At 52.8% G+C, this 26,279-nt stretch overlaps 5 protein-coding genes and 1 pseudogene across 10 annotated transcripts; 1 reads left to right on the forward strand and 5 right to left on the reverse strand.

Annotated features, from left to right (window-relative positions):
• Positions 1-526: 526 nt before the first annotated feature.
• Positions 527-9,606, reverse strand: EIF3I (eukaryotic translation initiation factor 3 subunit I). Its single transcript, XM_036446431.2, has 11 exons — positions 9,454-9,606; positions 9,269-9,361; positions 6,199-6,286; positions 5,842-5,907; positions 4,886-5,035; positions 4,676-4,803; positions 2,213-2,323; positions 2,020-2,109; positions 1,662-1,735; positions 849-941; positions 527-704 (listed from the first exon to the last, which is right to left on the reverse strand). Exons 1-11 carry the CDS (start codon positions 9,454-9,456, stop codon positions 623-625), a joined length of 978 nt encoding a protein of 325 aa, XP_036302324.1. The 5' UTR covers positions 9,457-9,606; the 3' UTR covers positions 527-622.
• On the forward strand, positions 9,532-13,581 carry TMEM234 (transmembrane protein 234). 2 transcript variants are annotated; one of them, XM_036446445.2, is made up of 5 exons: positions 9,532-9,591; positions 9,925-10,076; positions 10,712-10,778; positions 12,628-12,735; positions 12,900-13,581. In XM_036446445.2, coding segments are annotated over exons 1-5 (345 nt in total). In that variant the 5' UTR covers positions 9,532-9,575; the 3' UTR covers positions 12,902-13,581. The 2 variants fall into 2 exon arrangements, with proteins under 2 accessions (XP_036302338.1, XP_036302337.1); XM_036446444.2 differs by having other exon boundaries at positions 12,628-12,720.
• On the reverse strand, positions 13,582-18,591 carry DCDC2B (doublecortin domain containing 2B). 3 transcript variants are annotated; one of them, XM_036446430.2, is made up of 9 exons: positions 18,058-18,591; positions 17,390-17,441; positions 16,920-16,993; positions 16,545-16,676; positions 16,106-16,252; positions 15,935-15,974; positions 14,954-15,089; positions 14,223-14,317; positions 13,582-13,959 (listed from the first exon to the last, which is right to left on the reverse strand). In XM_036446430.2, exons 1-9 carry the CDS (start codon positions 18,306-18,308, stop codon positions 13,864-13,866), a joined length of 1,023 nt encoding a protein of 340 aa, XP_036302323.1. In that variant the 5' UTR covers positions 18,309-18,591; the 3' UTR covers positions 13,582-13,863. The 3 variants fall into 3 exon arrangements, with proteins under 3 accessions (XP_036302323.1, XP_045440869.1, XP_045440868.1); XM_045584913.1 differs by lacking the exon at positions 14,223-14,317; XM_045584912.1 differs by having other exon boundaries at positions 13,582-14,317.
• Positions 17,865-17,949, reverse strand: LOC118724959 (annotated as a pseudogene).
• Positions 18,592-18,736: 145 nt separating the features above from the next.
• Positions 18,737-21,500, reverse strand: IQCC (IQ motif containing C). The gene is given in 7 exon segments (XM_036446413.2): positions 18,737-19,038; positions 19,041-19,166; positions 19,169-19,784; positions 19,907-20,025; positions 20,498-20,750; positions 20,950-21,093; positions 21,368-21,500. Coding segments are annotated over 7 exon segments (1,407 nt in total). The 5' UTR covers positions 21,434-21,500; the 3' UTR covers positions 18,737-18,955.
• A 200-nt stretch (positions 21,501-21,700) lies between these two features.
• On the reverse strand, positions 21,701-26,053 carry CCDC28B (coiled-coil domain containing 28B). 3 transcript variants are annotated; one of them, XM_036446433.2, is made up of 6 exons: positions 25,935-26,053; positions 24,623-24,835; positions 22,999-23,165; positions 22,674-22,867; positions 22,445-22,467; positions 21,701-21,879 (listed from the first exon to the last, which is right to left on the reverse strand). In XM_036446433.2, exons 2-6 carry the CDS (start codon positions 24,784-24,786, stop codon positions 21,825-21,827), a joined length of 603 nt encoding a protein of 200 aa, XP_036302326.1. In that variant the 5' UTR covers positions 24,787-24,835; positions 25,935-26,053; the 3' UTR covers positions 21,701-21,824. The 3 variants fall into 3 exon arrangements, with proteins under 3 accessions (XP_036302326.1, XP_045440870.1, XP_036302325.2); XM_045584914.1 differs by having other exon boundaries at positions 24,623-24,808; positions 25,935-26,034; XM_036446432.2 differs by lacking the exon at positions 25,935-26,053 and having other exon boundaries at positions 24,623-24,851.
• Positions 26,054-26,279: the final 226 nt, after the last annotated feature.

The raw sequence follows: 26,279 nt of genomic DNA on the forward strand, positions 1-26,279 counted from the left end.
ACATCAATGAGTCATTAATTGGCTGCACCCCCCACTGAGGATCAAGCCCACACCCTGGCATGTGACCTTGACCAGAATCAAACCAGGGACTCTTCAGTCTGCAGGCTGAGACTCTATCCACCGAGCCAAGCCAGTAGGCACTGCTTAACGTCATTACTTGTCCTTCTCTTCCTCAGACCTATTTCTGCGCTGGGACCTCCCCCTCTCCACACACACACCTGAGCCTTCAGAGGTAGCATGGTAGACGTGGCCAATAGTGACAGGTGAGGAGACAGAAGGCTCTCAGCCAATGGTTTCAGCCTCTGAGCCCCAGCCCGGGGTGCTGGCATCTCCTGAGCTGCTGACACCTCTCCAGACCTTGAAGGTGCCTGCAACCAGCCTTGCTTATAATACTGAACTTCCAGGTTTGAAGTGTCCAAAGAAAGTGTAGGGAGGTCCAAATAGTCAAGGTCTCCATGCCTGGAGTGTCACACTGAGAAGGGGAGATTATTAAACAGACCCCATAAAATATCTGACAAGAATCCACTTATTTCCAAACTAATTTATTATTTCTCAGAGTCCAAAACTTTCTGCAAGCCCTGGACAGGAAACTTTTCCCTGGCCAGGATGGAGATCCAGCTTCTTAAGCCTCGAACTCAAATTCAAAGTACTGTGGGTCGAAGTAGTGGATGCGGACATAACCATCTTCACCGCCACTGCTGTAGCTGGAAGAGACAAACACGGACAGGTCAGAGGCCCGCCCTGGGGGGGGCCAGGCCTGTGAGCCAGGGCTTGGGAAAGGGGCACAGAGTGGGCCTGTGGGGCAGCACCAGGCCCGGGCTGAGCTCAGCTCCCTTCACTGGCCCTACCTCTTGCCATCAGGATGGAAGGCAACACTGTTGATAGGTCCAAAGTGACCCTTGACTCTTCCAAACTCTTCTTCAACGGCCAAATGGAAGAACCTGGAGGAAAAAGGGTGGTGAGAAGGGCAGTTTATTCACTCTCCATCCCCTTCCAAAAAGCTCTGGAGGTATCACTCTCCAAGGCAACCTATAGAGTGGGGAAACAGGGACAAGGAGAAATGAATGTGAACAATATTAAGTCCGGGGGAGATCAGGCCCAAATGTCCGCCTGCACACCCAGCTAACCCTTCCTCACCATGTGCCGGCAGGGCATTCACTGCATTTAGTATTTAACCTGCATCATTTATGAGGGACATCTACTGTCACTGTCCCCATCACACAGCAGAGGATAACTAGGAACAGAGAAATATAAAAATGTGTCTAGGGCATCAGGCCGAGCCCAAGAGTTCATGCTCTTCACCCCTGTATTACACACTTGTCACAGGAGGGCCACAAATCTGGCTGCACTTCTAACAAGTTACTCCATCTGGCCGAAACTGGTTTGGCTCAGTGGTAGAGCGTCGGTTTGTGGACTGGAAGGTCCCAGGTTCGATTCCAGTCAAGGGCATGTACATTGGTTGCGGGCACATCCCTGGTAGGGGGTGTGCAAGAGGCAGCTGGTCGATGTTTCTCTCTCATTGACGTTTCTAGCTCTCTCTCTCTCCCTTCCTCTCTGTAAAATATCAATAAAATATATTTTTAAAAAAGTTACTCGATCTGTGTCCATTATGAAAGATACCCCCTGGGATCTCACTGTGGAAGAGCTCCCTGCACCTTTACCTGGCCTCGAACTTGCCAATCCTGGTGGAGGTGGTGGTTACATCCATGGCTTCCTGACCGCCGCCCAGCACCACCTGAAGAGAAGAAGAAATTCTGCACAGGCCCAAAGGACAGGCAAGCCCGTTTGCCGTTTTCCTCCCCACCCCATAGACTCACTGTCTCCCACATCAGAAGGGAGGACACGAGGACAGGGACAGAGATACAGTCCTTTAGCACCCCCAGCCCATCCCTGGGGCATTGTTCGTCTTGTTGATTCCCTGGCACTATTTCCCCCCAGAGTTCTGTCTTTACTGCTGCACGAGCATCTGATCCTGGCAGCATTATGGCTTTAGCAGGAAGGCAGGAGGGATTCCCTTACATGGTCATAGTTAGGAGAGAGGGCAGCGGAGTTGACGGGACGCTCTGTCCGGAAGGTCTTCTGATGTTCAAGGGTTGTGGAGTCAAAGAGCTGGAGAGAGAAGGTGCGGGGGAGGGGAGAGAATCTGTAAAATGAGACTTCCTGGGGGAAGCTGGGCAGGTTGAGCTCTGCCAGACCCCTTGCCCAGGCTCACCTTGGCTGTGTTGTCCTTGGAGGCAGTGACAAACATGGTCATGTCCCTGGATAACTGGATGTCATTGATCTGCCGGGAGTGCTCCTTCACGTTCACCAACACCTCCCCAGACTGGGAAGGAAAAAGAGTGAGTCTGACCTGACCCAACCCCACTAACCCCATTACTCAGCAGGACTTACATTGCTTCCTGTCTCATCAGGGGGACCAGAGGTCTTTCCTGGGACCGCCCACGTATCCCTGAATCCACATTTACTCCCTCTCCCAAGCCCAAGCCTACATCCTAACCTGGCCCGTGAGTACAGGTTTCATAAGCACTGCTAGTCCGTCTAGGAAAACACATCCATGGAGCTATTAACTAATCACCACATTATAATGGCAGAGCAGTTCCATTTGTCCCTTTTTCTAACATAGTTATTGTAAGGCTACTATTTGCCAGGCACTGCGCCAAGCACTTAACATCTAACTTCATTTAATCCTCACAACAATCCTATGAAGTGGATGCTTTAGCAGAAATTTTAAAAGGAAGACACTAAGGCCGAAACCGGTTTGGCTCAGTGGTAGAGCGTTAGTCTGCGGACTGAAAGGTCCCAGGTTCGATTCCGGTCAGGGGCATGTACGTTAGTTGCGGGTGCATGCCCGGTGGGGGGTGTGCAAGAGGCAGCTGGTCGATGTTTCTCTCTCATCGACGTTTCTAGCTCTCTATCTCTCTCCCTTCCTCTCTGTAAAAAATCAATAAAATATATATTAAAAAAAAGGAAGACACTAAGGTTCAGAGAGGTGGTAGACTGGGAGATCAGGCAAATGGTAAGAGGCAGAGAGCCCAAGCTTATCCCTCTCCCCTACCAGGGTCTGGGTTACAGCCCACGAGGACTGCTCTGTCTACCTTTTCTTAGGTCTTCTCATTTCCTGTTTTCCCTTCCCACAACCTGCTAGACTGCAGTACAAAGAGCAGAGTTGAGTCTATCCTTAAATGTGCTTCTCTGTGCCTCAATTTCTCTATCTAGAAAACAGGGTGCTAACAGCCCGCTGCCAGGGTCACCGTAAGGGTATTGGGATTATGATTTGGTGGCCTTTGTTGTGACAGGCGCCTGGCATACGTCCTGTAAACATCTGTTAGATGATCGGGAGGCCTTGAGCATTGTGCCTCACACATAGCAGGTCCTCAAAAAATATTCATTTCCCACCGAGAACAAGCAGGATTAACGGGCTCCCCATGCCCATGCCCCCTCCCTATTGTTGAGGTTTCTTAACATGCTGCAGAAGTCTAAATAAATAAATAAATAAATAAATAAATAAAAATGTATTTCCTCAGTTATTTTTATCTCTTCTGAGAGAAGAATGTATTTTTGTCTCATCCATGCATTTGGGCATATGGTAGGGATGTATCTGACGTCTACATTTTGGGAAACATACACCAGCGTTACAGTCTGGCCTACCTCGGGGCACAGATCAGCTCCACTATTTGCCAGCATCAAGCATCATTTATGCATTTGACCTGGGTTCCAGTTTCCTTCCTGCAGACAGGCCTGGAGCCTAGTGGACCACAGGCAGTGTTTGCTGAGTGACTGACTAACCTTTATGGCATGACATTCCAGCATTCACCAGGAATGCAAGTACCTGAATCAGAAATCTCAGAGAGCCTGGGCTTTATCTCCCACACCCCCGCCCACCATTTCATATTCATCAGTCACCCTTAACTATCTCTTGACCGTTGAGTACCCCACATCTTCAAGGTTATTGCTTAGTTCAGGTCCATTCTCCAAACTGTAGCCTGCAAAAGTTTTTCAAAGAGGAACTCCGATCATCACTAACCAGTTAAAGATAATCCCACTGTCTAAAGGAAAATCACACCTTAATTCCTGATATTCAAAAAATCTCGTCCGACAAAAAAATAAAATTAAATAAAGGAAACTCTGCCCACCTTCCCCAATACCACATTCCAGTGATACCAGACTATTTCCTGAAGGACCCGTACAATCCCTTAATTCTGTGCCTCTGTGAATGCTATTTTTTGCCTGCGGAATGTATCTCTCTTCCTTTGTGAAGCTCCATTTGCTCTCTATTAATGTTTGTGCCACCTCCTCTGTGACAGAGGGCATTTTCGGCATTTGTCTGAGACCTCTACGATGGCATAACTCAGTCTGACTCGTGCTAGCTGTTTGCCAGTCTATCTCCCCTGGGCAGGGCCCTGAGAACTTAGATAGCAGCAAAACACTTAGTTGTGATCATTATTAACAGATCCTGAGGACTTCGTAACAACTTTTTCAAATACCTAATATTATTAGATCCTTGAAACATTTTATGATAAACCGGTTCAGGGAAATTATGTGTAATTTACTCAAGATCGCATAGCTCAAATTGGTCAAATCTGTATTTAAGTCCAACCCTCGTTCTTAACCACTGTGCAATCCTGCCTCTTGCAGGGAATCATTCTGGTGGGCACGGCCCCACCCAGCCCCTTACCTTGGCACTGTACTGGTTGAGCTCTCCACTCTCATGGCCCGCAATGATGCACTCCCCCAGGGGACCCCACACGGCACTGGTGATCTTGGTGTCATTGCAAGGGATCTTCATGTAGGGCTCGTTGCTGTCTGTGTTGGGCAGCAGATGTCAGGCCTTGGGCTTTGGAGTTGCCCCGTTCACCTCAACCCCAACCCTGGGCCCAGTCCTTACCGATCTGGCTCGGATCCCGCAGGTCAAAGAAGCTCACAAAGCACTGGTAGCCCATCTGCTTGTCCGTGGAGAACATGATGATATTGCCGCCAAAGTCAAAGCCACAGGTCCTGACAGCTGAATTGGTCTTGAGTAGAGCCAGCTGCTTCCCTGGGGACAGAGAGAGTCAGAGCCACCCCTTGCCAACTGTCATAACAGGGAGGAGACTACCCCTGCACATCATCATTTCTCACTGTTTCTCTTGCTCTAAGGACTCTCACCCAGTAGCCTCCTCTTCCTCATGGCTATGCTTTGGCTCAAGCATCAACTTTCCCCCCATAGTCTTTCCTCAGACATCCTGCTCATAGTGAAGTGAAGACACCCATCTTCTCCTCAGAATGCGCGCCTCTACAGCAAAGACCTCATTTCTCTGTATGTCCCCAGTGCCCAGCTAACTGGCACAGAACTGGGTGCCCAGTAAATATTTATTAGACTGAGGAGCTTAATAGCATCCCATCTTTAGCCTCAGTTCTTCCAATATTCCCCACAGCTATGCGAGCTTGCTAAGAGTTACCGCCGACCCCTCTTCCCTGCTCAGGACCTCCTCAGCATGCCAAGTCTTACAGAACAAAGCTAAGCCCCTCAGTTTGGCATTCAAAGCCTCTTCTGGTCCTACTCTGCCCCATCTGCTCCAATGCCTTATTTCAGTCTCCAAGAAAGAAGCAGGAACTCCACTAGATCAGTTTTCTTGGACATGACACTTGCCATGCTTTTATTCCTGCATGTGTCAAAGGAGGAACTCTTTCTCACCCTTAAGTGTCTGCTCATATGACATTTGCCTTGGGAAATCTTCCGAAGCTGCTCCCATCTATTCCAGGCAGTCATCTGCCTCCCTTCCACCCCCCAGAACCCATTTGCTTAAACAGTACACTGTAGGTCCTCACTATTTGCTAAAAAAGTGAACGATCCAGACTTACCTGTTTCACAGTCCCAGAGACGACAGCTGTTGTCAGCCGAGCCGGTGAGGACATGCTTGGTGTCCCCTGAAGAGGGTGTTAAGAAACATGACCAAGTTCACCTGAGCCCAACTGAGTCACTTCCCTGTTTAGCTCTAGAAGCCCCTCTTCCTCTCTTCCCTCAGAGCATGCTAACCTTCTCAACTAGAAACGGAACTTGTCCTACATGTTCCCCCAACCAGTGAACAGACTGGGGAACAGGAGGCAGGTATTATTCCTAGACCCACAATCCATACCCCCAATTCCCAGCTCCAAGTCAACAGCCTCTCTATTGCTGGCAGACTCTGGGAACATAAACTCAGAGCAAAACAAGGATACAGTCAGCGTCTACACACCACACAGCTCCAGTATGGCCCATGTAGGTGCCCAGCCTCTCCCCATTCACAGAGTACCACACATTGACGATCTGGAGGAGCCAAAGATAAAGCATAGTACACATTCAGGCAGGGTGATGGCTTCCTATTTTGCCCCAGGGACCCTCAGCAGCCTCTAGCCAGGTCAGATTCTACCCTCTCCTGCTCATCTCTTGGGAAAGGGCAGACTGCTGGCAAAAAGATCAACTCCTGGATTCTCCTCCTGCCGGCAGGAAAGTGGCAGGGGAGTCAGGAGGCTTCCAGCCCTCCCCCAGACTCCAAAACCCTCGAAGAAAAACAGGAACTTCAGTGTTTGGTCCAAGTGAGAGCTGCTGGTAGCAGTAAAGCCTGGGTTTCAATCCCTGCTCTGCCACTACCTCACTGTATTCTCTCCAATACAGTGTTTCTCCTCTCTGAACTTGTTTTCCCATCTGTAAAATGGCCATGACTATAATGCCTTTTTTTAAAATATATTTTTTATTGATTTTTCACAGAGAGGAAGAGAGAGGGATAGAGAGTTAGAAACATCGATGAGAGAGAATCATCGATCAGCTGCCTCTTGCACAGCCCCCACTGGGGACGTGCCTGCAACCAAGGTACATGCCCTTGCCCAGAATCGAACCCGGGACCTTTCAGTCCACAGGCCGACGCTCTATCCACTGAGCCAAACCGGTCCCGGCTATAATGCCTTCTTCAAAGGATAGTTGTGAGGCTATTCCAATAAGTAACGTCTAAGGAATTTTTTTTTCTTTCTTTCTTTTTTTTAATATATATATTTTATTGATTTTTTACAGAGAGAAAGAGAGAGGGATAGAGAGTTATAAACATCAATGAGAGCGAATCATCGATCAGCTGCCTCTTGCACACCCCCTACTGGGGATGTGCCCGCAACCAAGGTACATGCCCTTGACCGGAATCGAACCCGGGACTTTTCAGTCCACAGGCTGACGCTCTATCCACTGAGCCAAACCGGTTTTGGCACGTTTAAGAAATTTAAAATAAAAGTGACTAACGTTCAAGAGGCACTCATTCGCACCAGGTTCTGTGCTACAGTGTTTATGGGAATGATCTCATTTAATTCTAAAGACAATCCTACCCAGGAGGTTCTACTAGTACCCATAGTTTACGAAAAGGCAAACTTGTAGTTAGAAAGGTTAAATGGCATCCTCAAAGTCACATTGCTGGTGGATGCAAGAGTTAGGATTCAAATCTGTTTGGCTTCAGAGGCCCCACTATTAGCTTCTACTGTTCACCATATGGAGATGCAGTGGCAGGAGAGTAAGAAGCTAGGAAAATGCCTGGGCAAGTGGACTGGGGGAACTGAGACAAGAAAGTTCAAGGCCAAACAGCTTGGGCAGCTTACAGCCAGCTGTGATTGGAAGACCTTGTCTTCCCTAACCAAGGACACTTGAGAGCTAATGTTTTATACTTCTCCCCAATCAGAAAATACATGGCTTAAGTTACATACAATAGCTTAAAATACATAGTCTGGGGAAGTAGAAAACAGCCAATCAATGCCATTTGTGCCAGCTAACCCCAAAGACAGATGAGGCTGGGGAACAAGGAACAAAAACCCCATTAAAGCCAGAAAGACATAAGGTAACAGTTAAACAGATGAAAAAATAACCCAAAACTCCTCTATACACTCAGTTTAATGCATCAGCATGTTAAAAATGCACCTGGAAAGCTGATGAATATTCTACTGAAACCCTCCCTTAAGAGTCTCTCCAGCAGAAAATAAAAAGCCCTAAGGACAAAGACTCAATGGGGGCTTCCTCTAGAGCACACCCTGTCTCCTTCGAGCATGAACTTTTTATTTCTCTTTTATTGATTTTAGAGAGGGAGGAAGGGCGAGGGATAGAGAGATACATCCATGGGCTGCCTCCTGTACACCCACTGGGGATAGAGCCTGCAACCCCGGCATTCCCTGACAGGGAATCAAACCCATGACCTCTTGGTTCATCAATGGAGGCTCAACCACTGAGCCACCATGACCCGGCTGACCTTTTAATTTCTAAGAGTCCCCAGGAGACTTGCAGCCAGGAGCTCAGTGGGCAGCGGCTCACTCCCTGATCCTATCTCCAAGGGCCCCCTTTTCTGGCACTTTCTAGTGAGCGAACAGCAGCCCTGTCTTGGGTCACTTCTTTCCTGGAACATATCTAGAGCCAAAGCAGAGCACCACCTAGGCTCTCCCTGTTGTTTCTTCTGCCCTAATTTCTTCTTTGGCTTCACTGTCCCCAGCGTTAATAAACATATTCCCAAACCCATCTGGGCATGGGTTGTGAAATCTTTCCTACAGTATAGGTCAGCCTGAGACAAGCCTGCTCTAGGCCAGCTGTCATTACCCACTTTATAAAAGGCAGACGAGCCGAAACCAGTTTGGCTCAGTGGATAGAGAGTTGGCCTGCGGACTGAAAGGTCCTGGGTTCAATTCCAGTCAAGGGCATGTACCTTGCTTGCGGGCACATCCCCAGTAGGGGGCGTGCAAGAGGCAGCTGATCAATGTTTCTGGCTTTCTATCCCTCTCTTCCTCTCTGTAAAAACCCAATAAAATAAATAAAAGGCAGCCGTGTGAGGTGGGGCTGTTTGCATTCTTCTGGGCAGGCTGGGGCTCAGAGAACTGATTGCAATAAGACCAGGGACACCACCATTAAGTCCTGTGTATCCCTCGCTGCCCAGGGACCAGCTTTCCCCTCTAGAAGTAGTTTCCCTATCCTGACGGGAGAGTTCTGTTCTTCCCCAGAATGGTCTCCTCCCGGTCCCCTGAACGAACTGAACTGACTCCTCGCCCCGCCCCTCCCACCCTGGATCTCTTGCTTTTCTCCCTCCAGCTACTCCCTCCTTCCACCAACAACTGAGTTCTACCCGCCTTTCTTGGTAGAACGGGTCGGCCGTTCCCTACTTCCTAGAATGGGGTTCTCTTTGGTTCCCCGCTCGCGGCAAAACTGGCGTGTCTGCCCATCCTCCCGGCGAAGTGCCCTCGCCCCTCCCGGCCCTCAGAGGGTCCCCCCGCCGGCCCCGCGGACGCAGCTCACAGGGTCCTTGGCCACCGTGAAGAGGAGGTCTCCCTCGCGGTTGTACTTGATCTGCGTGATGGACCGCTCATGGCCCTGCAGCAGGATCGGCTTCTGCGGGGACAGGACGGCAGTGTCAGCGCCCGGAACGGCCCTCGCCCCCGCCCCGGCCCCCACGGCAGCACCTCCAACTCAATGGAACTCACCATCGCCGCGGTGACACCGGGGGAAAAGGCAGCGTGCCTGGGACCGGAAGACGCTTTGGATCCACTTCCGGTTCACGAGTCTCCGCCCTTTCCTTCCCGGAAGTGGAAGGTGAGGCGTTGCCATGGCTGCGTCTCTCGGTGTGTAGGTTGGCCCATCCTCCTTTGAAGGCTTCTCACATCCACTCCCCACCTGTTTTCTGAGCCCCTCACCCCCAGTTCAGGTCCCACTCTCCACTTTCCTCACCTAACAGACCCTGCCACAGCCCAAGCCCGGCTCCTGGTCCGTCTCCCCGGCCTTCCGGTCTGCCCTGCCCGCCAGTGGCACCCGGGGCGTCAGAGAGCGGAGGTGGCGGGGGGTGGGGTGAAAGGGGGTTTTGGGGGGTGGCCAGCTGGGGACGGGTGGCCGGAAGCTGGCCGGCCCGGCGAGCGGCCGTTCGGGGGCGGGGAGAGGTCACTGGCGTCTTCCTCCAGGGCAGGTGCTGGCGCTGGTGCTCGTGGCCGCGCTGTGGGGCGGCACGCAGCCGCTGCTGAAGCGGGCCTCCTCCCGCCTGCAGCACGTCCAGGAGCGGACCTGGCTCCGGCAGTTGCTGCAGGAGATGAAGACCCTCTTCCTGAATATTGAGGTGCGTCTGTGAGTGACCTCTGATATCAATAAAAATATATTTAAAAAAATAAAAGTCTAAGAAAGATATCCTCGGGTGAGGATTAACAGGGAAGTCATGGGGTTCCAATTGTCCCCGGGGAGGGAGGATAAGGAAGGCTGTGGAGAATTTCCTCTGACCCCAGCACTACCAGGCGAGGTTTGTGGAAAAGAGAAGACACACACCACCTCTCGGGGCTGAGGGCTCAGGGAGGTGCAGATAAAGCGCTGCATGAGCTTCGAGGAAGGGGCTGGAGCAAGGGGGATTGCAGGATGGGGAGGATGCGAACTAGCAGGACTGAGGGAGAAGGCATTCAGGGCTGAAGCATAGGGTTCAGTCAGTAACTTTCCCTCTGCCTCTTGCTCTTTGGGGAGGGTGCCTGCAAGTGAAGGCAAGCCCACTGTCTCTGGTTTTCTCTTTGCAACCTCTTAGCTGCAGGGCACAGCTGGCTGGTTTGGAGAACACTGCCAGGCCCTGGGGTTGGTTTTCAGAGGGCTTAGTGCTCCATGGGTCCTTGAAGCATTCCTTCCTCCAAGAAAGGTTTATCTAGAAGCTCAAAGAAGGCAGTGCTGCTCAGTCATGCAATCACACTGACTTTGGATTTCATCTGTTTCCAGTACCTGATTCCCTTTTTCCTCAACCAGTGTGGGTCCCTTCTCTACTACTTCACCTTGGCATCAACAGGTGGGTCTCTGGCTTAGAGTCACTTTGGGGAGGGTGCCTGCAACACCTTGTCTCCATGAGTGAAGGTGAACCTACCATCTCTGGTTTTCTCTTTGCACCCTCTTCTCTGAGCTGGAGGGGCACAGTGGGCTGGTTATGAGTATCCTGCAGGCACTAGAATTGGTTTGAAGCCTCGCAGTTTTGTTTGTTATATATATATTTCAGAGAGGAAGGGAGAGAGATAGGGAGAAACATCAATGGTGAGAGAATCATCTATTGGCTGCCCACTGCACGCCCCCTACTGCGGGGGATCGAGCCTGCAACCTGGGCATATGCCCCTGGCCAGAATCAAACCTGGGACCCTTTAGTCACAGACTGATGCTCTATCCACCGAGCCAAACCGGCTAGGGTAAGCCTGGCAGTTTTGTGCAGCAGCAGAAGGAAAAGTAAAGTTCATTTTGCAACTTATCTTTGTCCAACATAGCATGTTGGTGTAGGATTTGAAGCCATATGTTACCTAAAGTTTATGCTTTTGAACTTTGCTATGGGAAGTCTCCCTGTTGTAGCTTCACCTCCCCCGGAGGCTCACCTGGCCGGCCTTGGACTTGAGGGGAGTTTGGACACCAAGTAGCTTTGGGGAACCTCTTAGAAACCGTGGGTGAGGGGATAGGCTAACCTCTAGACTAGGGGTGTCGAACTCAATCAGAGAAGGGGCCAAAATCTAAAATCCAGCCTAAATCGCGGGCCGAATGGTTTACTGAACAGTCATAAACTGTCATTGTGATGGAAACGCAGCGGAGTGCAGTGATGACAGAGCGGTGCGGGCCACATTGCAAGGCCTGGCGGGACGGATTTGGCCCGCGGGCCTTGTGTTTGACACATGTGCTCTAGACCTGCCACCTCAGCTTCAGCTAGAGCCACTCACTTGCATCTGTTTTACATTTTGAACTTCTCATAATGCTTCATTTAAAAAATATGTTTTTCATTGGCTTTTAGAGATGCAGAGTGAGAGAGAAACACCAATGTGAAAGTGAAACATCGATCAGCTGCCTCCTGCACACTCTCTCCAGGGAATGAGCCCACAACCCTGGCAGGCGCCCTGACTGGGAATCAAACCGGCAACCTTTCGATGTCTGGGACAATGCCCAAATGGAGCCACCCAGGCACGTGCCCGGGACTGGAATCGAATCGGTGGTGACTCTTCAGTTCGCAGGCTGACACTCTATCCACTGAGCCAAACTATGTGGCCTTTTTTAGCCTTGTTTCTTTTATAAATGCAAAGACATGATAAGGCTCTTCTTACAGTGTTGAAGATTAAGTGAGATATGTACACAAAGCACCTAGCACAGAATATGTGCTTAATAAATGTTTGGTAGGTATTATTGCAGTCATTCTGCCGAGTTTTGGTTGCCTGTCTGGCCAGATGACCTTCAGATCTCAGGAGCTCTCTTTCAGTGCAAATATCTCATGCTTATCAGCAAACCAGAGTGGTCTCATATCTTATAGCTCTGATCTTCATGCTGGGATCCTGAGAGCAAATTAGGAATTAGGAGACCGGGATTTGAATCCTGAGGTTTACTGTGACTTCATCTGAGAAAGGGAGTCTTGAGATACCTTTTAAATAAAAGCTGTCTAGTCCTGACTGGAGTGGCTCAGTTGGTTGGACATCATCCCTGCACTGGTTTAATTGTTGGTCAGAGCACGATACCCATTAAGGGGGTGGATGTGCAGGAGGTGGCCGATCAATGTTTCATCTCCCTCTAAAACTCAAAAAAAATTTTAAAGGCTGTCTTGATGATAAAGTGAAAGTGCTTTGTGCTTAGAAAGGCTTTTTTTTCTTTTCATCTTTTTTTTCAATTTGACCATTCAGATCTAACTCTAGCTGTGCCCATCAGTAACTCCCTGTCCATCGTCTTCACACTGATTGTTGGAAAGGTCCTTGGAGAAGATATTGGTGGAAAACGTAAGTCAGGCCACTGTAAGTGTGGGAAGCAGCTACATGGGCCTTGACACCCCCAGGCCAGAACTTTCCCAGAGCCATCTCCCATGGGTGGGTGAGGAGAGGACCTTCCCCCAGCCCTGCACCAGCTCCTACTGGCATGGCTGGGCTTAGAGCCCCTTCATTTCTATCCATTATCCCAGGAACACTTGCAGGCATGGTGCTCACCATGGCAGGAATCACACTCTGCATCACAAGCTCGGTGAGCAAGACCCAGGGACAACCATCTACCCTTTGAGTGGGCCAGCGCCACCCTCCAGCTCTGCTCTCCCCAGGAAGCCCCTTGGGCCCTGAGGCAGGGGATGGACCTAGCACTTCCATCTGAGCCTCAGCTTCCTCATCTCCTATGGGGATAATTACTGCCTCGAAGATCACGATAAGAGACTAAGAGTGGAAAGGTTTTGTAACATTCAAGAGCTGTTCAACAGCTAGGATTTAGCACAAGAAACTTCACACTCAACCTCAGCAACCTTTGGTTCCTAGCAGCTCTCCTCCTGCTGACACATGAGGCCCCCAGCCCGGCGACTGTCACTGTGGTCTGTTTGGATTCTCACAGCAGCAGGATCAATGGACTTCAGAGCCTCAGCTGCACTGAGAGGGCCAGCTCTAGTCTTTAAGCCAGAAATGCAGCAGGAGGCCTCCAGGACTCAGGCAGAAAGCCTTGGCTACCAATGGGGGGGTCTGAGGGGAGGGAGGTGAGCTGTCTGATAGCCTTGCATGTCTGCCCTCTCAAATAGATAAGACACCTGTGAGCCCAGCACTACCTAACCAGCGTTTGGCACAATGCCGGGCGAATGGTAGCCGGTAATAAATCTGTAAACAGACGAGGTTAGTGTTCTTTTATTGTGACAGACCCACCCCCAAGTTTGTGGTCTCTCCCAAGCCCAGCTGGCTACTCCTCTGGCCAGAGAACCCCATAGGAAATGACCTCAGCAAGCAAAGGAGGACGGGCTATGATTTAGAAGCAGAAGACTGGGGAGGGGCTGAGGGGCTGAAGCATATTCTGCAAGCCCAGGGGAGGCACTGGTTCTACAACAGGCTCCCGGGGCTGCGGATAGAATGTGGCTGCAGAGAGGTAGTCCCAGTTCCCGGCTGGGGCTGTGGCTCTCAAGATGGAGGAGCAGGGGCTGAGGTGGAGATAGCTGCCCCAGCTCCAGGCTGGTTCTCCAGGGGCAGGGCCTCATCCACTATCTGTGCTGGCCTCTGGAGGAGGGGGGAGGTCACAGAGAGTGGACCATTAGCATCCCATGCCCAGCGTCCAGCCCTCAGCCAAGTTTCCCAACCGCAGGAAAGGAAGAGACTTTAGAAATTAGGATCTGCTCTCTCGTTTAACAAGGTAGGAAGTGGGCTCTGAGATGTCAGATCTGCTCAGTCACGGGGAAGAACTGTTCCTGGGACTCAGGGCTGACAGTTTCTTTCCAGCTCAGAACTCCTGTCCCAGCATACCGCTTCCAGCACCAGCCCACCTGATCCAGGGGTTCCTCTGTCCGGGTGTCTGCATCATCGGCTACTTCCTGGGCCCCTTCTGTTTCCTTCCGTGGCTGGGGAGCCCGATACACTCCTGATGAGGGGACAACATTGGCTCAGGCTGAGCCCTGAACATTCTTTCCGTTGATCTCTACCAGCCCCTTCCCCTCCCCTGAGCCTTGCTCCTTGTTACCAAGGAGGATGGCAGGATACTTCAGAAGCAGGACTCTGGCCCCCACCCCGTCCTTTCCAAATCCCACCCTGAAGACTCATTTCTCTGAGTTTCCATGTACTTCTTTCCATATGCCAAGTGCTTGTAGAGACAAGGGACTGGCCCTGGCTGGGTAGCTTGGTTGGTTGGAGCATCATCATTGTTCACAAAAAGGCTGTGGTTTGATTCCTGGTCAGGGCACATATTTAGGTTATGGGTTCTCTCTCTGGTTGAGGAGTGCATGGGAGGCAACCAATCAATGTTTCTCTTTTATATAAATGTTTCTTTCTCTTTCTTCCCCTTCTGCTCTCTAAAAATCAATAAAAAAATCCTCAGGTGAGGATTAAGAGAGGCAGGCAGACGAGGGACTGGATATGCACATGGGAGACAGCCCTGCTGAGGTCAGGGCTGGTCTGTACCTGGGCATTGTGCCCCCATGGACATTCCCACAGCGGCAGGAACCTCCCCTGTCCCAGAGAGAAGGTGGCGGAGAAGAGTCTCGGTCCAGGGGCCCCTCACCTGATGGAAATGAGAGCATGGGGAGCAGGCTTCTTGACTGAGTCGCCTGCTGGGGTCTGGCATAGAAAGCAGGTGGCTCAGTTTGGCTTGGTTCCTTTGGAGAGGGTTGGGTTGCGTGTGTCCTGTGGCCACGGGCCTGCAGAGGGGACACTGCGCTTGGGCCACAGGCACTGGTTCTTACCTTCTCTACTCCCAGTCCAGGCTAACGCCCCTGGTGCCTGTGGCAGCTTGGAGAGGAGATGCTGTCCATCTTTACAGCTGCATCCCGCCCCGCTCCCTCTTCCATCAGGTAGCCTTCTCCAGGAACACAGAGCATCAGGGAGCCCCAGCTGGCTTGGCTCAGGGGATAGAGCATCAGCCTGTGGACTGAAGAGTCCTGGGTTCTATTCCCAGTCAGGGCACATGCCTGGGTTGTGAGCTTGATCCCCATTGGGGGTCATATAGGAGGCAGCCAATCAATGATTCTCTCTCATCATTGATATTTTTATTTCTCTCTCCCTCTCCCTTCCTTCAATCAATTAAAATATCTATTTCTTAAAAAAAAGAAAGAAGGCCAGCAAAACCAGGCTGTGTCTCCCTAACCCCCGCTGGATGCTCACTGGCTCATCTCATGGGACATAATAAGCTCCTTGGACTCTGCTATGCCAGATATACCACTTCTCTCTGTCCGCACTGAACCTGGCGAGCAGGCATTAGGTCCAGGAAGTCAGCGTCCTCACATTCTTCATAGAGCCTGGGTGAGCGGACTTTCCGATCAGGTTCTGGTCTGGCCCCTACCACTCAATAACTGTGCCACCCTGAACAAATTACTTCACTCCTTTGAACTCTATTCTCTCCTCTGGAAAATGGGAATAATAATCTGTCTTTCACACGATTACTGAGAGGATGCAGGGAGGTAAGGGCAGAGCCTGAGCTGCAGGAGGAGTCAGCCAGTCACTCTCCTTCCTTCCCTCGCCCCCTTTGTCCTCACAGGTCACCTACCCCTTGCTTGTGGGGCTTAGACTTTGGGTCTCGAGGATGCCTGCAAGGAGAAAGAAAAGGCTTGTAGGAGGCAAAAGAGGACATGGGGTCAGGTTGGCTTGCTCGGCTCTAACCAGCTACCCGCTGCGCGCGCACGCCCCCCCCCCCCCCCACACACACACACACACATACCAGCAGCCCCTGGGCAGTGAGGGGTTAGGCACCAGCAGCTCCAGGTAGGGGAGAGCCTTGAATTCATCTTCTCCAACAGCCACATAGTAACGGCCACTCACCAGAGCCTCCCTTGCTGACAACGGGAGGCCCTCCAGGGTGCAGAGTCTGGGGGAGAGGTGAGTGGAGATGCCCCTTCATATTGGGCAGATTATGAGGGGGTGGGTACAGCTATTCCAGGGTATCCTGTGGCTACAGGTCCTCTGGGCACCAGGGTCAGTCACCTAGGCTCTGCCCTGGCTCTAAGAGCTGGGCTGGAGGGGCCTCTCCCTGTGGCACAGAAAGAAATCCCATTTAGCAAAATGTGCTTTCCTTTTGCCTTTTCTTCCTCAAGGACAGTCGAAACCAGCGAGGAGGCTCCCTTGGGAGATTTTTGGGCTCCTCCAGTCCCCATACTCACTTGTGCACAGCCCCGCTCTGTAGTTTGGCCTTCTCAGTCAGGAGCTTCAGCACTGTCTCCCAGTCCTCGCTGGCAGCCTGGGACAGCTTCAGGCCAAATGGGGGACTTAGCAGGTCCCCGTTCCTGAACACACTGGGACAAAGAGCAGCCTGGTAAGGGGGAGGGTCCCCAGAACTCCCTATGTATGACAGGAAAAAGGGTGGCACAGGGGTCAGAAGATGGTTCAAGAACCAGCAGTGCATTGGTCCATTTCCACCCATCAAGCATGTGGGACTTTTTATATTCCCACCAGGCACCATGGAATAAACCCACTCACGTTTTCTCAGTCTCACCGAGACAAAAATGCATGCCCCTGCTCTGGACACGAGCACTTACTGGATATAGCAGGGAGAGCCTGCAGGTCTCCATCCAAGCGCTCCGTCACCTGGGTGCTGAGTCACAGGACAACACTGAAACCCAAATCGGGTGAGTGCTGAGGCCTTTGGTTAGGGTGGGTCAGTCCAAGGCAGGCAGGGTGAGGGCAAGGATCCGGACTGGGGCAGAGGGGGCAAGGAGGGGTGGTACTGGTCATATCTTCACCAAAGGGTTCTTCTAACTCCCCATCACGTTCTAATCACCCCTGCCCATGTGTTTTACCGCTTCCTCTTTCCTTTGGGGAGAGATCAAGTGAGAGGCTGGGAAGGGAGCAAGGGATAGTGTCTGGAAATCGTACACCCAGAAAACACAGTATCTGTTCCAGAGTAGGCGTGGAGACTGCTGTGCTGAGCCTGGCAGGTCCTGCCCTTCCCAGGGCCCCTGGCTTCCCAGAAGAAATTGGAGGCAATCCCTGAGGGGGGAGGACTTACTAGTAGTCTGCTGCTTTTCCCACCCGGATCCTTCCCTCCAGGGGGCAAGTAGCTGAAAGGACAGATAGGCCATAGGTCATCTTGGGGCGCCTTGTAGATGCTAGAGCTCGGGGCTGGGGCCCAGCTCACTAGCCATCCCTTCCCAGTGGAACAGTCTGTCATTTCAGTCCGGAAACAGATGCTGGCACTTGAACCTGCCTTAGTGTCCTCAGTCAGGTTGACACAAACCGTAAGATTAAAGGCAGAGAGAAACTAATTCATTAAGCATCCTACTGCATCTCAGACATTTTCTCACCCGTGAGGAAGAGCCTTTGGTAACGGGCTCAGCCTGCGGAATGTTTTCCTTCTCACGGGCTGGTTGTGATGGACACAAAACATCAGTGTCAGACTTCAACCTTAACTGTGGCTCCACTATTTGTTACTTAATTATCTTGATTTCCCCTTTCTAAAGGATGGGAACAAGACCACCCCTTTTATAGGGTTGCTGCATTTATATTAAACTGATAAGAACAATTAAACTGATACTACACTTGATCTTAGCCAAAAGGCCAAGAAGCGATGGGTTGCTGCATTTATAATGTTTATAAAGTGTCTGCACATACATAGTACTGAACATGTGCTATCGCCATTACCTCCCTCCCTACTCTGACCAGCCCCAGCCTACTCACTGCAGCTTGCAGAATCGCTCGAAGCCAGCAGCCACGTACTGCCCTCCGTTCTGCAGGTCGGCCAGGTCAGTGACAGGGTGGCCGTGACAAGGGGTGTACAGGGCACGCACCGCCAGTGAGGCCTGCACTGCTGACGTGACCTCTCTGAGGAAGGTCTCCAGGGTGGGGAAGCGGCGTGGGGTGACCACCAGCTGGCGGCCTGGGAAGAAAGGGTCCCCATTCCGGTACACCACTACCCTCTTGGCTGCCATAGTGTGCTCTCCGCCAAAGACGCAGAGCTGTTGCCAGGCAACGAAGGCAGGCCTGGGAGCAGTGCCAGTCAGAGGTGGAGGCCTGCCCTCACTCAGGAATGCAGGGAGAGCCTCAGCAGGAACATGTGTCCACTTTCAGGGTCTTATTCAATCTGCCCTTGCACGGGCCTCTCCAGAGCAGCAGGAGTGTAATCACTATGTACAAGGAAGATGCTGGGGCTCTGAGAGAGGCAGTGGCAGAGATCACACTGAAATACAGATGGTCCAATACTGGGCAGAGGGAGGGCTTCTCAGAGTCTCCTGTCACCTTACAGCCCAAGGGCTGAGCTCAAAGGAGGATCAGCTGTGGGAATTATTTCCCAAGGATGGCGAGTGTGCTTCCAGCCAGTTCTGGTAGGAAGGCCCAGTGAATGCAATGAGACTCAGAATCCAAGGAAAAGCTTTATTTTCCATCAGGTCTCCCCATGTACTTACCTAGGTAACTCCCGTCCTGAAATTTGGATTGCGCCCAGGCAAAGGATGAAAGTGTCCTTCTCCCTGTACTGGTGCCAACTCTTTGCTCCAGCTTCTCTTAGCCCCACTGGCCACCAGCAGCCAGGGGCAGGAGGTAGAACTGGTACCGGGACCTGCCTCCTTGCCCTTTCCTCTCAGCCCTGGCTCCCCCCGGGTCTAGCCTGCTGTCCTGTCTCCCGCAGCCTGTGCCTCCAGTGCTTCTCTCCCATGCTATCTGCCCTGCAGAAGACAGCTTCTCAAGTGGCCTTGATCTCCAAGGTGCAGTCCTCTGGCTTTTCCATCCTTCAGAGCTAGGCTCATTGGAATCTCTACCTCTGGGGCTTTTATTCCTGGGGGTCTGGCCCTGGGTGGTTTAGTCCTCCAGAGATCCAGGCTACCACGTTCTGCCGAAGTCCCACCCCAGGTGACACGGTTCTCTGAGAGGCCCAACTCTCGTGGCCTAGCTCTTTGGCAATTAGGCTCTTTGTGGTCTGACCTTCTGGGAGAATTATCTTCAGTATTTGGGTCCACGCGGTGTGTGGACAGCTGTGTTCTGGCCTTTCCAGAAGTTTGACCCTTAGACTTGAGGCCTTTGGGAGTCTGGTCCTCTAGTTCCGTCAGCTGTAGGCAGGTCCCCGCAAAGGTCTGTTCCCCATGATGTGGCTCCCTGGTGAGCCAGTTCTCTATGGCTTGCTTCTCTGATGGTGTGGGAGGCTGTGGTCCAGCCCTCCTGCTGTTTGGGTCCCTGTACTTGGCCCCAGCAGTGGTTTCATCTGTAGTGGCCAGTCTTTCTGGGGATTTGCGAGGTTGTGGTCTGAGCCTCCAGCAAGAGTCGTCTGCATGGTCTTGCTTTCCAGGTATCCTGTCTCTGCAGTCCTGGTCTTCCAGAGGGGGGCCTGGCTGTGACCCAGCTTTCTCACAGCTCTGTCCTCCGTGGTCTAACCTTGCCTCCGGGGATCCCAGTGTTTGTTTGAGAACTAGGTACTGTTGGGAAGAGAACAAACACTGTACCAGGCAGGCCTGATGGGCATGGCAGGAGGCTTGTCCCTCACCGCCACCCTGGGCTCTAAATGTGCACCAAGGGCTCCAAGTTAGTGCCTACCTACCTCCTTTCGGCTATTGATGGCCTGCTGTATCCACAGCAGCTCCATGGCCAAGTGGCTGCGAAGGTTCTGGAGCTCCTGGAGGTCTGTTGGACTGTGGGGCAGTCCTGGACCTGTAGCTTCTGTGAGGGAGGGAGGAATGGGAGAAAGCCTTGAGGGGTAAATACTGGGCAATGACCTAGCATTAGACCCTAGCACCCTCCTCCTGCCCACCCACAGTTGCCCTCAACTAGGCAGAAGGAAGGAGGATGGGGTGCAACTTATCTAAAAAAAAAAAAAATTTCACTTTGCCGTGGCCAGTTTGGCTCAGTGGATAGAGCATCGGCCTGTGGACTGAAGGGTCCCAGGTTTGATTCCAGTCAAGGACACATGCCCAGGTTGTGGGCTCAGCCCCAGTGAGGGGCATGCAGGAGGCAGCTGATCAATGATTCTCTTTCATCATTGATGTTTCTCCCTCTCTCTCTTTCTCCCCTCTCCCTTCCTCTCTGAAATCAATAAAAAAATAGATTTTTTAAAAAGCCTTTCACTTTTTAGATGGGAAAGTTGGCGCCCAGAAAGGGTGACGGACTTGCTCTGATCTAGGCAGAGAGGTACCTGGGTTCCCCGTCCTTGGTATAGCTTCAGTCTCCTCTTGGCCGGGTTTCCTGGTTTTCCTGTTTTGCTGATCCTGAAGCCAGGAGCTGTCATCTCTGCAGTGAAGACTTTCTGAGTTTGCTGAGCTCTCTTCTGACTTCTTCAGCATCATCTCCTCTCTCTCAGGCTCCTTACATGGGAAGGAACTCCACAGTTCCTGCTCTGACTTTGGTACCCTCTGTCCAACTTTCCAGTTCCGATGGGGTTTTGCCTTCTGAGAAATCAGAGAGAGATGAGTGCCCCATGGGCTAAACCTCTAAGTATCTGGGTGCCATTATGCTTACAAGTTGGGGGGAGATTCAGGATTGGGGTGTGAGGAAGTAATTGAAAAAAGCTTGTCAGCAGGAAGGGTGGAGTCTACCATTCCTTTGGATCCCCTACCCCGGCCCCTTCTCCTTCTGGGTGTGTACTACCTGTGGGAGAAACTGGGGCCTGGGAATCCAGCCTTCAGTCCACTGCAGTGTGCCCAGATCACCTTCGATCTCATGCACAACAGCCTCATACTCTGCTCGCAGACTCTGGAACCGGCGTCGGACCAGGAAACCCCGGACGCAGGCCTGGTGGGGAAAGAAAACCTAATAAAAAGTGGAGGCATCTTTTGGGATTCTCCTGGGGAGGTCATCCGTGGCCACGGGGAAAGGAGAGGTGACGCCGTGCGCTGGGGCTCCGGGCTGGACCCCTCTCTTCCATGTAAGGTCCTTCCAGCGTTTCCATGATCCTCAAAGTGTGCGGTGGGAGCGCGCGGGGGGCCCAGCCTTCCCCAGGGCGGTGGGTGGGTCGGAACCTCTGAGTTCCCACGGGGGTATCATGTGCACCCCGACCGCCCGGTACCTGCAGCAGCACCACCTTCCGAACCAACCGCTCCCGCTCCCGCTCCGGCTCCATCTCCATCTCCATGTCAACCGCCCGCGCGGCTGCCGGCGCTGCGTAGTGCGTCACTAGTCCGCGCCGAGAGCCGGCGGCGCTGGCCCCGCCCCCCGTCTCCATGGCAACCTTCCCTCCGCCCGGGATGGACAGGCCGAGCCTCCGCCCCCTCCCGGGGCGCTCGGAGGATTCGGACTCCGGAGCCGCACCTCCCGAACCAAAGTGTGCTGCGCGGGGGAGTGGGGGGTCTGCCCGGCCGAGAAAGGCGCGGTGCGGAGGGAGGACACGGAGCCGCTTGCTTTCATTCCGTTTAATTCCGTGGATGCCCCCCTCCCCGTAGCACCTGGGGGGCCACAGAATTCGCAGTGGAGTCAGTAAAAAGTCACAGTTTGAAGGGAAGGCGGTCTGGGTGTAGGTCCGACACCTACACAGCCGCCTGCTCCTCAGGCTCTGCGTTCTCGGCCAGGTGCAGCTTCTGTCTGTGCCCGTCAAGGATCGGACACTGCGGACCCAGGCTTCCCAGCCCTGTCTTCCCCGCACAGCTGGCTCTCCACCTGCGAGAAGGGCTGTGCAAGCGACTCTGCGGTGGTTGTGGTCTGGGCTTGCAGTCTCCATCAGACTTCTTGCCAGGTGGCCTAGCCCATTCTCTTTTGATCTAGTAGATCCTGCAGGTGCCTGCACCCTTACTGTTTCTGACCAGAACTAAATAGGGAGATCATCTAAATCACTGCAAATAATTGAGTGCTGAAAGGTTAGGAAAACATTCGACAAGCTTTGCCACGGGTTGGTGTCAGCTTAAGTGCTTGCAAAGATTTTGGATAAGTAAAACATATTCCCTGCAACTACCTTTCCCCTAATATTTGGGAAATTCTCCCTGCATTCCTTTTCCTGGGCGGGGCAGTCTGTGGCTAATTCTGACTTAGTAGGACATTGGAGTGTGGGGATGATGGTTACAGGTAAACACTCCTGGAGGGTGGTAGGGAGAGGAAATTGATATAATCTCTGGAGGCCCATACACTCATACACAGGTTCCGGAAAGGATACATGGAATTACTGAGATCTTCCAGCTGTGGAGAGAAAGAGACATTCCTGTCAGCAGAGGCACCAGGCCAACCCCAGATGTTCTGAGTGCCGTTTGCTAGTGGGCTTGAGAGACCAGAGCTCTCAGCCTTATGCACCCCCAGCTTTTCACCCAGGGGTCAGTAATGGCCGTGGGAGCAGCACTTCCCCCTCCCCTGGGCCCCAGGCAGCAGAGCGCCCAGCCCTGACCCACATTGCTAAGCAGCTGGTCCAGGTTGCGGTCAGCCGTGGTCTTCTTCTGCTCTTCGGGCAGCCCCTCAGTGACCCCGTCCTCTTCTTCCTCCTCTTCCTCCTCCTCCCCACACACGTCCAGGCTGAAGTGCAGCCGGGCCAGCTTCTCCTGCATCTCCCGCACGTGCTCCAACTGCTCGAAGGAGCATTCCTTCCCTGGACGGCACCTGTCTGAGCCCTGGGAACAACTGGGGACCGAGGCCCCAGCCACTCCCCAGAGACCAGGCCTCTAGCCGCGCCCCCCCCCCACACACACACCCCCTCCAAACCCAGCTCCCGGGACTCACCGAAGGCCTGGAGCCGGCCTGAGTGGAAGTCATTGAGCAGGTTCAGCAGTCCTCCCTCCATCTCATAAACATCGGTCACCTCGGTCAGGAACGAGTGCTGCAGGGGGGTGCCTGCAGAGCCACCCCCCCCTCCGGCCAGCACCGGGCGGCATTTCTCCTTGCCTGCCCTGGTGGAGTGGACACGACCAAAGTCACAGGGCACCCCCAGGTCTTTTGTGCCGTCTGTCTGTACACTAATTCATCGTCCTACCCACTCACCCACATAAACGGATGTGTGTTCTCCTGGCCTGCGCTGGGCACCAGGCCTGATAAAGGGAAGGGAGGATGAGGAGGGGTGAGGGTAAGAGATCAAAAAGAGGTGTTTTTTTTTCTGCCGATGACAAAGTCAGAGCCATGCCTGGAAGGAGGCTCCTGGGTTCCTTGTCCTCACTGTTCCTCAGTGAGTTTGGGGACAGTTACTACCTTATTGCCATGAGAGCTCTTACCTCTCCCCATAATATCTTTCTGACCCTCTTCTATTTAAAAACTTAAATTTTTTTTTATTTATTGATTGATTTTGAGAGAGAGAGAAAGAAAGAGAGAGAGAGAAAACACATTGATTTTGTTGTTCTACTTATGTATGCAATCTTTGGTTGATTCTTATATGTCCCCTGCCTGGGGTCAAACTGCAACTTTGGGGTAACAGGAAGATGCTCTAACTAACTGAGCTACCCGGCAAGGGCCTTTAAAAACTGTTTTGAATTTTCCATGGCCCTTAGAACGACACGTAATGACCTTCCCTGCCTGGCCCCCATCTGCAATTCCATTCTCCAACTGCGTTTCTTTCTTCTCATTCCTGACCGGTCCGAGCTTCAGCTGTACCCACTGTGGCTGTCCCTAAACATGCCCCTAAGGCAGGGGATGTCAAAGCCACAGGGAAACAGAGCAATTGGAGAAAGAACACACAGGGACACAATATAGGGTAGGGTGCAGATTTCCAAACATTAAAAAAAGAAAAAGCCATGGATGGACCTTGAGAATGTTATGCTTTGTGAAATAAGTCAGTCAGAAAAAGCTAAGAATGATTTCACTTGTATGTAGGATATAAAACTGAAACAGACACAGACAACAGTGTGGTGGTTACAGAGGGAAGGGTGGGTGAGCAAAGGGGAAAGGGGCAAATATATGGGGTCAGAAGATGCCACCCCAATACATTTAATTTAAAAACCAGGCAAATAAGTCTAATTGTATACCTGAGTGGCTCCTCACCTTTTCCTACTTAGACACTTGGGAGCCACCAGCCCACTGTGGTTTCTGGAACTTTCCAGGCAGTGTTTTTCTTCTTTCTTATGCCAAGCAAGCTCCTTAGAACATTCTCCCTGCCCAGTGTACCACCAGCTTTTGTCTCTAACTTCCTGGCAGGCAGTGCTGCTCACTCCCTGCTCTGAGGTGGTTCAGTCATCTCAGGTGTGTCCCGCCCACCCGTTTCCCCACACCCTCTAGGATAGAGCATTTGGGTTCTCAGGGGCATCCCCCGGGAAAAGCATCAGTTACTGTTCAGGTTCTAAGGGCTAAGGTCCCTTTACAGGGCTCAGCTTAGAGTTAGGGTTCCCCCCCCCTTCTTTCCCTTTCCCTCTGTACCCACCTCTTGAACTTGGCCCTCTGTTTGGGGGACGGCAGGTGAGGGAGGCCCAGGGCCAAGGAGCCACTGTGGCTGGTGGGCACAGGGACCCTGCGGAGCGTTCCTGGGGCTGCCGCCGGCTGGGTCAGGCAGGGCTTGGGACTCCTTTTCTTCTTCTTGTCCTCCATTGGTACTGGCTGGGCTGCAGGCCTGGGTGGGAGGCAGCCCCACTGAGATCTGAGAAGCAAAATCATCCCTTCACCTCCCAAGCCCTGAGAGCTGCAAAGGAAGGCCCTGGACTTTCCAGCTATCCCTTCACATCTGTCAGGGCCTCTGTCCCCTCATCCGTCCAGTACCGGCAGGGCCCGTTGCCAGCGCCTACTGCTGGGTCATGGATCTGCACCTGAAGGACCTTTTGAGCCCACACAGGTCCGCACCTGTCCTCCAGCCCCACCTGAAGGGCTGCACCGGTAGGATTCTCCAGAGGCTGCCGGCTTCCCTGCCCTGGAGCCCAGGGGGCGGAGCTGGCGGAGGAAATGTGGAGGACAGGGAGGCAGGGGAGGCGAGCTGGCAGGAGCGCCAGAGGATTAGGGGTGTCTTAGCCAGGCCATGGTCTATACATCAACTGCTTAGGCAGAAGCTGGGAGCATCTGCTTGGGAGGTGACCAAGGTGAGGGTGTGCCACACACTAACCACCGGAGGGTGGATAACAGCGGGAGAAGCGGTGGCATGCAGGGCAGGCTCAGTGTGGGGTTTTCCCCCCACCCTCTCTTCCGTCCCCGCCCCAAACTCAAACACCAGGCAACTCTCCTAAGTTCCCCGGGACAGGCTTCCAGCTGCTTCACCCTCCCCACTCACAGAGTCCCTGCTTGGCTTCAGCTGGGGTGGGTGGTGGGCAGCAGCTGGCCGCCTTGGCCCCAACAATGGCTGGGCCTCCAGGCCAGCTCCGCCCGCAGGCCCAGGTCTGTTAGGTCCTCCCCAGGGAGGTCCGGGGCCCTTTCCGGGGTTTTCCCAGCTGCTCCTTCCAGGATGCTACTCCCACGCCTGAGTCTGCACTCCGGGATGGTGGTGGTGCCAGGGCATTTAAACTGGCACAGGGCTGGTTGGCAGTCAGGGGGTGTGGCAAAGGGGAGACCGGCGGGAGCGTGACCCAGTTACGGTCTGGATAGAAGAATTGGAGTGGGAGCCTCTGCTCCCCAGGAACCGCTGGGGACGGGCTGGGATCTATTTCCCACTCACCCCCCAAAACCGTGTGCCAAGTGGATCGCTCAGCTCAGGAGCCAGGATCTCAAGGGGAGCGTGATGCTGCCCCACCCCACTCCCGGGGGCAACAGACCTGGAGCTCGGGGTCTGGGCTGAAGCTTCCGTGAGTGTTCCTCCGCCCTCAGCACTCTCCTACCGGGAACGCGAACGGGAGGGGTGCAAGCTGAGCTGGCAGGAGGCAATTTGCATTTAAAGAGAAAGTGACCTTTATCGCTGGTGGTGGGATAAGACGGGAGAGCATCTCCACATTTATTATGCTGTTCCCCTCGGGACTTTACCTCCGCACCCGAACAAGGTGTCTGCGATGTTGTGTGATGGCAATCCAAAAATCCTTTCACTTTCCCATCTGCTTTGGAGAGAAACTATAGTCTCACAAAATGGTGGTGGCTTTGCCAGAAAGAGGAATGCAGAGAGGGAA

Source organism: Pipistrellus kuhlii, unplaced genomic scaffold (genome assembly GCF_014108245.1).
Source record: "Pipistrellus kuhlii isolate mPipKuh1 unplaced genomic scaffold, mPipKuh1.p scaffold_m20_p_2, whole genome shotgun sequence".
Taxonomy (NCBI): Eukaryota; Metazoa; Chordata; class Mammalia; order Chiroptera; family Vespertilionidae; genus Pipistrellus; species Pipistrellus kuhlii.